The sequence below is a fragment of the Anas acuta genome, chromosome 3 (assembly GCF_963932015.1).
Source record: "Anas acuta chromosome 3, bAnaAcu1.1, whole genome shotgun sequence".
Taxonomy (NCBI): domain Eukaryota; kingdom Metazoa; phylum Chordata; class Aves; order Anseriformes; family Anatidae; genus Anas; species Anas acuta.
In genome coordinates this window covers 80,627,098-80,639,799 of record NC_088981.1, presented here as the reverse complement: position 1 = coordinate 80,639,799, position 12,702 = coordinate 80,627,098, and the positions used below count along the sequence as shown (strand labels likewise).

Here is a 12,702-nt window from a genome sequence, read left to right as displayed (position 1 = left end):
CTGCACTCTAACGCTGAGTTGGATAAGCTACCTAACGTTAGCCTGTCATAAAATGGGTACTTCACACACCTTTTGGTTTCCTTCTGGTTCTAGGAGCAGCAAATTGTACTTTAAAATGGCATAATGGATCACTGTGTACTTAAAAAATGGCATAATGGAGCACTACCACCACGGGCTCAGGGGCTGGGAGGCTCGAGAGAAAAGCCTCTGACCTCTGACAAATGTGGAAAATCATCTTGGAGGACTGAAGAGTAGTAACACCACAGTGTTTTGGTGCTTGAACTGATACCAGGATAGCACAGGGCCTCCGAAGTAAACAAACACATCCTTAGCAGCAGTATTTTAAACCATTGACTTTATTAAAATACTTAATACATAGTTTGCAGAGGAATGTACTTACATTTTTTGGAAACTCCACTGAAACCAAATTTTAATTATATATTTAACAAAAGACGTAACAGTGGATGATATCATGCTGTACACCAAAAAGTAGACAAGTTATTTTTTTTTATTATCATTATTTTCCTGGCACGGACTCTTCCTTGCTTCTTAGCTTCAGTCTCAAACATCTAATAGCAGACAAAGCAGGTCTGCATTTCTCACAGCATGAAACCCATCTGGTCCAAGTGAAATTCTGTTTGGTTTTGTCAGGTTCTTCATTCAACCAGTAGATTCCAGCAAAGCAAAGGCAACTGACCTCTCTAAAAAGCTACAGGTCATAGTGCAAGGATTGTTCTATAATCAAACGTGAACATGGAGCTCTAACCTTCCTCAGAGCCACTGCTCTTTCAGAATATCCATTTCAAGTAGAGTGTGAAAAGATGCTGTCCGAATACGAGGGCTACAACACGTTCATGAGCTTGGTGGAATGCACATGGAAGCGAGCTGCAGCCTGATTCCCACAGCTCCAAAGTAAAAGGTAAACCAGAAGCTAGGTCTTGTTGAAATACAAGATGCGAGGGCTGGGAAGGAGAAAGAAGGAGACAGCCTGGAGACATCCTTACAAGAATGAAATGCAGTAACTCATTTAAAAGGCTGCAATCATCACATAAGTTGCAATTGCCACAGAACCATGAAGATCGGTGACAAAAAGTTTGTTTTAACAATCTCAGCGATGAGTGTAATTGGGGGGAAAATGCTTATACTAAGTGAAGAAATAATTAACTGCGTGTTTCAATGCAAGATGCATGGAGGCTGCATAGGTTTTCACAACAAATTCATAAGGCTCTTTTTAAGAGATGATTTTGCACCTTGCATAGGTGATATTATATCTTTTCTATAGATAATATGCAGAAACTATGTACAGTTGAAAAAAGAACTTTGATGAACACATTTTTTCCCCTCAAGTTTTACTGTAGTATAAAAAGTAACTTATTTAACTCCTTCGGTTCTCTGAAACACGTGTGGAATATCCCAGAAAGAGACGCGAGGAACACCACCTAAATGATGCCACGTGTATTTACACAGCAGGTTGAAACAGCAAGAGAAGCCACCACAAAGCATAGTCCTAAAGTTTCCACATAGAAAAGGAAATATTGCAGGAGTTAGTCTTGCTTACAAACATTAAAACTCATCCAAATGGAAATGTACTGTAGTTATAACGCATTGAGGATCGTTACTGATCAGACTGCTGGATGAAGGATGACTCGTACTGATGTGGTAAGTAAACTATAGGAAAAGCCGATCAGATCCCTGCTTGTTAAATTGACAGTAAACTTTAAAATCTGCGATAGTTTGGTTTCTAATTACCCCCAGCTCAGAACAGCTCCTCCACGAGACAATGAGGAGGCAGCTTCCCAGAATCAGTATCACCGACAGCTGCCAATGCACTGCCCTGAGAGCCACCACGTTATTAACGTGCTGCTCCGTTTGGTTCGGAGGGAAGTCAGCCAGTGGCTTTGTGCTGTATCGTTGGACAGCTGACCCTGACCACCCTCATAAATGGTTCATTTTCACAAAAAATGAACCCTGCAAATTACCCCAGCCAGGAGACCTTCCCTGCAACACGGCTGTCTCCCGCTGAAACTGCTTTCGCCTTCACGCAGGAGCTGTCTGGCAATTCTTTTGCCATTTAGCGCCCGGATCTAAGACGTCGTCGATAGCACTGGTTGTAACTCTTGCATATCACAGTGAAGTGTACTTTTTTTCGTAATATTTACAATAGTATCACTGTGGAGAACTAAGCCCTGTACTAGAATCAGTCTCAGAACAGAGACCTTAACGCTAAAGATTTGGTGTATTCCTTATCTACAGAGGAACTTAGAAGGCAAAGCTAAAATCAGCCCACTATACATTTGGTGTGTTAGGTTCAAATGGAGAAAAAAATAAAACACCCAGCACGTTCCCTTTCAAAAGGATGCTATTTACAAGAGGGATTCACTTTTTTAATATTTCAACAACAAAAACCCAGCTAACGTTAAAATTAGTGAAATCTAAGAAGGCTTAGTTTTTAACCAACACAGTGCGGAAACAACATTGCTGTTTGCTTTTAAACACAAGTCTCAGAAATGCAGGGAAACTAGGATAAATTATACTATGGGTGACAAACTGCAACCAGTTGAATAACAATAATAATAAAAAAAAAAGTTTTTCTTTTTTTTTAAACACGGCTTCTAAAAAGTACAGCATTCCAATGTTTTCGCAGTTCCAGATTGCTGACATTATAAATTAAAGGTGAAAAGATATCCGTATATAAACAAGGCAGCTTTCCCTTGATTCCACTGTACTGTTCTTGTCTAAACCTTTGGAAATTTCATCTTCAGATACCAGACGGTAAGGTTGACTTTGTCAGTTACAAACCAACGTCCGTTCATGATGTGGAATTTGGAGAAAAACAAAACAAAAAGGAAAAAAAAAAGGAAAAACACACCTAGGTATTTACAGCAATTCAGATATTTCTTTTTCCAGCCCTCACACTCGTATTTCACCTTCTGCAGCAGTGTAAACACGCTGTCTGCGGAGCCCGAGGCCTTATGTGATGGTGCGCGGCCTCTTGGGCGGCGGGGGCGGCATGAGTTCGGTGTCAGGGTCGAGGTGGTGTTTCCGTGTCTGTCCTTGGGAAGCTGCCGTACACCTGTCGATGAACTCGAACAGCATCTCCTTCGTGACCGGGTTCTGGATGCTATTGCACACAGCTGGGGACAAAGAGCACATTCTGAAGTTACCGACCTGATTTGTTGCAGTGTTTATTGCACTTGGATAATTTGATCCCCCTCGTTGCAAAATAAATAATGTAATTTGGCTCAAGTAGTTGGCCTTAACGCGTAATTGCACAAGGCTGCTCTGTCAGGAGTCAACCACCCCTGCTTCGCCTCAGAGGTCAGCAAAGCAGCACTGCCACAGCGGGCATCGACCTCATGGGAACTGCTATTTTTAACCAAAAAAGGCATACACATGTGTGTCTGAGGGTGTGTGTGCACTTCTTCATGCAGCAACTACAAACATGCCAGGAACTGACGTCATATTGAGGCAAGGAATGGCAACAAACGCCTCGTGGGGCCTGGCCTTAAGACACTACCCAAATCCTAACACTTCAAAACAAGACTGGCTCAGCAGCGAAAACCTCTAAACTAAGGCCACTCTTTTTTTCCACTAAGTACTACAAACACTATAAACCCAATGCACAACACTTGTTTACCCACACATTTTTGCGTGACAGAGAAACCCGATGCCAAGCCAGGGGTGTGCCTAGCACACCAGGTCTCATGGTGGACAAGGCCGCGGTCCTGCTCGGTGGCCAAGGCACGCATGGATAAGCACGTTCACGTTACTTAACACAACTGCCCAGGCCATAGCTTCTAAATTATGGCCAGCAGGGCTTTATGGATCACATAAAAAGGCTCAATTCTCTTAAAACAAATGGCACAAAGAGAGGTTTAAATTGGGCATGAAGAAGGGTTTCTTCATAGAAGGGTTGGTCAGGCATTGGAACGGGCTGCCCGGGGAGTGTGGATGTGGCACCAAAGGACGTGGTTTAGTGGTGGATTTGGTAGTGTTAGGTGGATGGTTAGACTTGATGATCTTGAGGGTTTTTTCCAACCTGAACGATTTTGTGATCCTATAAATATTAAAAATTTTCCTATGTAACTTTGTGCTCCTCTTCTATACTCCTAGTTAATCCTCCCTAGAGATTCAGGGAGTACAAAACAAACAAACAAACAAATCCACCACCAACAAAAGGGCAAGAAATGAAGTATGAATACTGTGGCTGTCTTGGAAAAAGGTAGAAGATTATGAGATGATAATGTGTAGCAGGTAGGACTGGCTACAGTATGAATGCAACTTTGTGGAAAAATAAAAATCTGTTGACTCCCTACGTCATTAAACCACAGTAGGACTCCCTAAAATTTACTTGCAACGTAGCATTGTTGTAAGTAACAATCGGCATATACTTTCCTGACTCTGGCTGCTCAAAAATGGAAAATTGAAGTAAAAAAAAAAGGGACTGTTCTATTCTAAAAATTCCTATGGAAAAATTTTAGTATCTCTTACAAAACAGTTCTTCCTGTAGCATTTATTTTATTTTTAAGGAGATCATTATTGTTTTGATATGGAAAAGTCAAGAAAAACTTAACTGCTCCACAAAGAGAAAATATGAAGACAAAAAGGGCAGCTGCACATGCTTTTAAGAATTAAGGAAAGAAAAAATATGATACTCCTTAAAGACGAGAAGTCTTTCAGCTGCATTCTGTGATGGTTCCCCCTAAGGTGCCAACAGATTTATTATCTCCTGACAAATGACCACATTTTGTTTATGCTAGAAAATCTACTCGCTGCTGAAGCAGAAATATAAGTAGAATGGCTTAGAAAAAATCCTACATATTCTACACATGTTCTAGCAAACAACGTGGTCTTAAATATGATTAAATTTCATTTTGGCTCCTAAAAAAAGTGAGTATCAACATGACTATCGTTGGACACTACTCAACCTTGCACATTTTTATTCAACTTTTTAGACTTTACCTGAAAGTAAACAACAGTGCTTAATTTACAAAACTTGACAAAATCATTTTCAGTAGAAGAAAACAAAACTCTCATAATTCCACAGGGATAAGCCAACATCTTTCATTTGCTTCCCTCTTCATTGTTTGTGATACCCGTGTGGAAACTTCAGATGACATTTTCTCTTATTAGTTTTCTTGTCCATCCACCAAATAATGCTTCTGGCATTTTGAATAGAGGTGAAATTATAATGGATTTTTTGTTCAACAATTCAACTTGTAGCATGCCAGTTTGCATTACTTCACTACAAACCAGCACAAGACCAGGAACTGTTGTCTGTTAGTCAACTACCACTGCAGTGCCATTGTAAATAAAATCTTTCTTGGGTCTCACTTAAAAGGTGTGCCCTACCATTGAAAGTGTTTTTGAGTATGTGTTTGCAGTTCTGTAAAGACTTAGGCACTTGTTGCTGCATTACATAAAATAGCACATCAGAGTATCTGTTTAATTGACTTCATTAAACAACCCTGCTGAAGCCAAAGGATTCATGGCACATAAAAGCTAAACATGACAGAAGCATTTGCATGGTGAAGCATTATTATAAGTTATATACGCCAGGATTCAAAGTAGAAATGAGAACACACAACACATTTCCTCCTTAAACTAGAACAGAGTTAAGAAATCAAAAGGTGAGCCTGAGAAGTTTTAAAGGGCATTACTCTACTCACCCATGGCAGTGCTGTAGGCATTTGGAAAGCTTTTGTCTACTCTCTGTCTCATGAAGACCCAGCTGTTATTCTCAAACTTGCACTCTATAATCTTATTATCATACTGCTTCAGTTCTTTTGTTACCTGTTTAAAAACAAAACAAAAAAAAGTTGGGATAAACATACTATGCATTTCACTTTTTTTCTTTTTGTGACAATACAAGATAAAGAGCTGTCCTGCATTTTTCAGTACCGTGCCTCCAGCCTACACAGAAAACTGCACAGACTCCATCTCCATATACATATGCTCAGCTACTCAACATTTTAAAAATACTTTTCAAATCTGCTGTCAATATAAAGCAATTATATTATGCTAAAACATCAGCAGCTCTAGCAGAGGGGAAAAAAGTCACTTCTGGCCCAAATGCAAATGGGTTTCCATGGGAATAAACTGCTTCCAGTGTAAGTGCTACTGCCAGCCTAAGTGCACGAAATGTATTATCCATGTTTCATCAACCTTCTTTGTTGAAGGTCTCAAAGCCAAATGTCAGATTTCAATACCAGAAAGAGCTTATGGAAAATCATTCCACTCTACTTTATTGAGGATTTTTTTTCTTTTTTTTTTCTTCTCTTTCCTCTTCATCTGTATTTAAAAACTAAAATAAAATTGTAACTCCAAAATAATGTGGGACTTCAAGCCACATATGAATACCCTTCAGGTCTCATGTTACTGATTCACAGATTTGTCAGCAACCAATATCCTGAGCTATTTGTCTCTGTTTGGCAATGCCGTGTGATTTGGAAATGTAGTTTACATGCACTGGCCTTCCTAGTTGTTTTGGCTACTTCATCCTATGCATCCTAATCTATGATACAATGCAAAAATTTCAAGTAACCATGGTAACTGGAGAACCTTATCTAAGGCTTTAACAATTTTACCCATATACTTCACTTTGCTCCAAAGAGCCACTTCATAAGTACAAATCTGTATTTAACTCCTAGCCGCGCTTAGTTTGCCAGAGTTTACCAATCAAGAGCTGCACAGGGTAATGCAACACGGGTTGTATTCACGGGTTCAGCATCTTTGCCTAAGTGCTCTCATAAAAAGGGGCCGGTTATTTCAATTCATTAGCATAATTCTTCACCTCCATTGCCTACTCGCTCCCGAGCAGTGACACAGGGATTTACTACCGTCAGGGTGATGCAGGTTTCAAAAAGGCCATAACTGTCTGCAGGCAGCCTAATAGCACATACCATGAAAAAGCACGTGAACCTGTTTTCCATTAATTCCAGATAAAGGCAATTAATTAACGAAAAGGTTCTCTACATGGACTGAGTCATCCTACACTGCATGCTACATGCCTTGTCCTTAATTTGATAAGCAGGACCGTAACATTTTGCTTGGCATTTACTCTGAGTATTTCTGTTCCTTCCCGAGCAGGGAGCTCTGGGATTTCACTTGTCAAGCAAAAATCGTGCTACAAGACAATTTTGTTCAACCTGCTTACAACTGACGCCTGCTACGCTCCAGGCTGCAAAGCCAGAGTCAGGTTTCCACATCACGCATTATCCCTTTCGCCATCCCATCACCTGTAAAGAGCTTTTTTTTTCCCTAAAATCGTTTAATCCTTAAGCAAAGTTTGCATCTGCTCATGACCTCCTGGATAATATTAACCAGTTACCCAAATGACCAGCCTCTTCCAGCCTCCTCCTCTCTGCACAGCACCTTAGTTCTTCGCATCCCCCTGGAAAAGCTCCACGCAGTCCAAAGTTTGACTGCCACGTGCTCACTGGACATATTCTTGTTCTGTCAGGTATATTGAGGAAAAACAACGTCCTTTGCTAGCCCTCTGTGGATGTACAAGCACAGGAAGGGACTCTTGGCTTGGGAAGGTATGTTGCTTCAAAAACAGCTGCCTAGGGGAAATGGGGGCAGCGGGGGGTACGGCCACGTGTCTGATTTTCTGCCAAAGCAGGAAAATGTTAAAAGGATCACCTGCCAGAGAGAGGAATATATAAAACCGAAGGCAGTGACTTCAACTAAATAACAATCTCGTAAGGCTTTCTCGTGGTTTATCATTCTTGCAGTGTTTGGATGCTTAGAATAGCAATAAATTAGACGGCAGCTCTATCTGACTGTGGCAATTAAGCAGCATTATTAACTACCTCGATACTTGCTTGGCCATTCATTAGCAGTCTGAGAGACACATCCTTCTACAAAATATGAACACCTGCCAAAGCACTGACTTAAATGATTTTTCCTGTTAGAAAAATGGTGATCATAGCCTTTAACAACTGCAAGTTGTAGTAATTACTTTTATAAAGGAAGAAATACAGCACATATTGATCCCAATACTTTAAGTGATGTCAGTCTCATAGAAGTATCTACCGCAGCTTTTATGTACATTTTACCAAATCCCAGGTTTCTGATCAAGACGACAAATACTCAATACACAACACATTTTTCAGCATTAAAACCATTTTTCTTTCCTAGTAGACTTCTAAATGAGCACTGTTTACACACAGGGCTAGGCAAGCCCACAGCGATCCTCACATCCGTAATTCACACCCTACATCTGCTATCACCTGCACGCTACTTTCTGGTGCTTTAGCTTTAGAGTGGAAAAGGAAAACCATCAAAATTAACTGCCTTGAATCTCCTTCCCTTTGGGAATTCACTCTGGGCTGCTCCGAATGGTGTCCTCCTGGTTCAGCCTTTCTTCTTCTCCTTAAGTATTACAGCCTGTAGGAGTAACTGAACACTGCACCGCCGTTTCCCTTCCTGAGAGGTATTTCCCCCAGCCAGCACTTCTCAGAAATGGGATAAGTGTCCTACGAATGATGGCAGGTCTCAGCCAAAACACTTATCTTCATCAGCAGTGATGCTCCTGGTGGGGTGCCAATACTTCTGCCTTACTGTTGATAAAACGCCTTGAGCCAGCATTCAGTGATTTCAGGATGGAAATTTCAATACAGAAACACGAAGGACTCCATGGAGCCTCCCTTAAATACTCACTCCCTAGCCTATTTTCAGACCGTGGGTCAGAATTAGAATCCCAGAGGATCACATCTCAGACTTGGGTTGTTGGAGGTGATGTGCATCAGGACAGTGCTTCTGGTCTGGGCCACAGCTGTGAGATTGCTAAGTGATAGGAAAAACAGTGAGCAAGAGTTGCACCCCCGCTTTAGCAACAGCTCACCACCAAATCTGGCTGGACACAACACAGACCATCCCCTAAGAACATTAGCCTACAAGAAGAAAACAGCTATTTGCCTCTCCCTGCTGAGAGAGGTTTCCCACTGCCACCATCGTCTGTGCTATTCGCTATGAAAAACGGTTGTTTTTTCACATCAGTCTCCCTCCATTCCCCATTTTCAGAAAAATATATATACATTAAAAAAGTGAAACACCTAACACATCTTAAGTTGCCTCGCTTAGCAGACTAATGGAGTCGTTTTGAGATGAATCACAGCAGCGTGTTTATACGCAGCCACGTTTTACATTAAGTCAGGGCAGGATGTGAAAAAATCTTGAAAAGAGGAAAAAAGAGGAGAAACCATTTACACTGAATGCAGTTAGGTCTGGTCCCATGAAAATAGCTGCATTTGCTGTGATACTACCAGTAGCCAAGGTTTTTCTGTGCACTCAGCACTTGCTGATCAGACTGGGCCACCATGTCCCCCATTGAGTCACTCTTTGTTTTACTTGACACGTGTGTATTTTCTTTGAAGACTTGATTCAAGCATTAGCCTCATCATCCCTAATTTCTAAGGAGAGAGAAATTCCTGGGCAAGCTGCTACTTTACATAAGAGGTATTAATGGTAAGAAATTAAAGTAGGTAATATTTCAGAAAGCAAGTCCAGAATGGACAATCTTAAACTTTACAAATGCTCCTATTTTCTCATATTCAAGTTCTTAAGAAAGAAAAAAAAAAAAAGAGGTAAGTTTTTGGATAAATGGAGACTTGACTGAAAGAAGACCTATGCTTCCATATACATTATGTTTCTCAAAGCAATTGAAATTATTTTATCTCAGGAAATAGTCTATTTAAAAGACAGTCATATGTTTGTAAGCAAAATCTTAACATCCTATATCCAATCCTTTCTCCATTTCCAATCCTTTCTCTATTTAAATGCCTTTTGTTGCACTTTCCCCTCTATTACCAAACATTTATAGAAAGAAAATTGTTCTTCAATGCAGCTATTTCTCTTGCTTATTCCACATGCAAAGTCATCAGCCTGTTTCCGAGATCCCAGAAGAAACGCTCACAACAGTAGACACAGAAAATGGTAACTTTCATGAGAACAAATAAGCAAAAGCAGCAGTTGAAACCTTACGAAATTAAAAAGATCTTTATTTCTAAATAGAGAAGTAAACAAGGAATTATAACACAGAGGCAAGATAGAGCAGGTTCTTCTCAGAAAATAGATTTTTTTAATAGCTACCATGTGCAATGGAGGCATTCTTTTTTGATAACGGCTCAAGCACACAAACTGCTTTCTTTTTTTACCTCAAGTTTAAATGCCTGCAGTGGAAAAAAAAGCTTAGAGCTGCCACAGAAGGTCTAGAAAGAAAATTCTTCCTCTCTGATCACATAACTAACTTTTCTCCATTAGGATGCATTCTCCCAGCCGAAGCAAACAAACAAGCAAAATGAGCACATTCCAAAATACGTGACCAGCCCTACGCACACGAGGGAGAAGCCCTTGGGTGGCTTCCCAGCGCCCTGCTGGAGGAGAGCTGCAGCCCACCCTTCTCTGTCAGCCACTCTGCAAACATGAAGCCACGTTTTTTCCAAGAACCGTCCAAGAACATGACATCTTCAAGCTCCTTTGCCCTGAGGAGATCGGGGCACGTTCAGCCACCAGTGACAGCTTAGGAAGCGAAGCCTCTCCAGCAGAACAGCACATCCCAAATCCTGCCTTCTGTTCCCGTCAAACGCTGGGACTGCCCCACCACACTCCGGTGCAGCGTTACAGACATCGTTTCTGAACTTCTCAAGCAGTTCTGAGTGACCTACACAATAGAGAAAATTAACCTGTCCGCTGCTCCTATGACTCCGTAGCAGTAACGAAGAGCAAACAAAGAGCGGTCCTGGCTTCCTGAAGGAACAGGATGGAGACTGAAACAAAGCAGCAGCAGTAACAAAATGAACAGCTCCTGAAGATAAAGTGATAAGCCGAACTCAAAATGAGGTATTTCTGAATGCTTCGGACGCCAAGCTATCCCTTCAGAGCTTCTTCCCAATTTTTGGACAGCTTCTTCAGATGCTTTAAAGAATTTTCTTCCCCCTTCATGTAGAGTATCTTATATTTTCCACAGTAAAACTAAAACTTCTCAAAGAATTACAGAAACACAAAGGGTGGTTATTAAATGCCTGTACGTACCCTTACTGTACACAGACCCACAAATATTAACACTGACAACTGGCAGAAATTCATCAGTTAAGTCAATTGCTTCATATTTTCACTCAAGCCAGAAGAGATTTCGTAATGTAATTTAATATCCATTTCTTAATACAATTCAAGAGATTATTTTATCAAAACCATAGATGTGTCAAAAGTGAAATAACAGCACTGGTAATCCAATTCTGTTGCTAAATTAAACATACTGATTGTGTGTCCTTTTAAGTAATGTATTACCCAACAAACACTGATCAGCCTGGGTAAACACAATGCAGCTGATACGTTTATTTAACACGAAAGAAGCCTTTGGGATGTAGCTACGCCGCTTCTTGAGTGCATAGGAAATGGAAATGCTCCGATTTTGAGATCTCCTTCCTGGGAAGGAACGTAAAAAATATAAAAATTTTAACATTTTTGTTCACAACCACATTGCTAACACTCAGTGCTGGAAAATCACGGAACAAACCAAGAAGGAAAATGGTGTGATTCAAAGCCCCAAGAGCATGGTTTTTCTGAATTGGAGATTTTTTTTTGTAGACTTCCAGTGTCTACTACTCATAGTTCATGATTTATTCTTTCCTGTTAATATGTAAGATTAAGATATTCTTTGAGAAAACATTACATGTAGTAATTTCAAATATGGATACCATTTCCTTATGCATAAAATGGGTTGCAGTCCTGGGGCTTTCCTGACATCTGACTGATGGCAACATCAGGGATAACAAACCTTCCTAGCGTTGGTGATATTACAAGCTTAATGACTTGCTGTGCCAGCTGGAAATAGATTTCTTAATGTATCCTGGAAGGTTACAGGGTACACCCACCCTTACAACACCATCTGAACTACCTGTAAGAAACCTGTGTTCTGAGCTTCGTTTGGGACCACGGGTCTTGACAAGGTAAATGAATGGAAGTTGTCCCAGATACATAGCCCTCGCCCAGGCACCCTCATCACCACAGGTTTCTGGATCAAAGCAAAGCAGATCTCCCTGCACATCTTCTGCAGAAGCTGAGAAACAGAAGAATCCTGTGCTAAGGACTGGTGAACTCAGCGTACCTCCACTGGGTTGAGTTCTTAAATAAAGTTGTATTAAAAAAGCACCTTGTGGCAGTCCGACCCCCAGCACACACGGATGGAAGAGGAGGAACCTGTAGGGGATGGGGCAACTTCGGCAACCCTCCAGGTGGTAGGACAGCTGTAACGGAGCTCTCAAGGCAGGAGTCAGTGTGAACACACTCAGAGACGATGCGTATTTGATGCTAACAGAGCTTCACTTGGTCTGCAGCTCGTCAATTTGGAGGAACAGGTAAGAAGAATCACCACAAGCACCTGGAAGAACTCTGCAGGGGCCAGAGGTAGCCCTCTTGGATTTGGCACCGCAATCTGTCAGCCCTTCAGCATCCCTGAATGCTGAAACTTGAGGGCATTTGTCCAAGTCCTGAACTAAAACAGGCAGATGCAAGCAAAGGAGAACTGTTGAGGGGGTTACACAGAAAACAAAACCCAAAACCTTTTACTGTAGGATAAGGAACCCCCTGGAGGTTACTGAAAGAAAGCTGCTCCCCATGAGGAAGGTAAGAAACTGCAAGAGAGGAAAGACAGAGCTAAACCAGTAAGGAGATGTGGTGCGGGTTGCCTGAAAAGCT

General features: G+C 41.1%; 1 protein-coding gene across 2 annotated transcripts in view; it reads right to left on the bottom strand.

The window, feature by feature from the left end:
- Positions 1-338: 338 nt before the first annotated feature.
- The window catches only part of RNGTT (RNA guanylyltransferase and 5'-phosphatase), a 183,509-nt gene continuing 171,145 nt past the window's right edge, over positions 339-12,702 (bottom strand). The window contains exons 15-16 of one of the 2 annotated variants that reach the window (XM_068677985.1): positions 5,670-5,793; positions 339-3,134 (exon numbers count right to left, since the gene is read on the bottom strand). In XM_068677985.1, coding sequence (XP_068534086.1) covers positions 2,971-3,134; positions 5,670-5,793 — 288 coding nt within the window. In that variant the 3' untranslated portion in view covers positions 339-2,970. Of the gene's footprint in view, positions 3,135-5,663; positions 5,794-12,702 lie in introns of those variants that run through there. The other variant, XM_068677987.1, reaches the window with a different exon arrangement.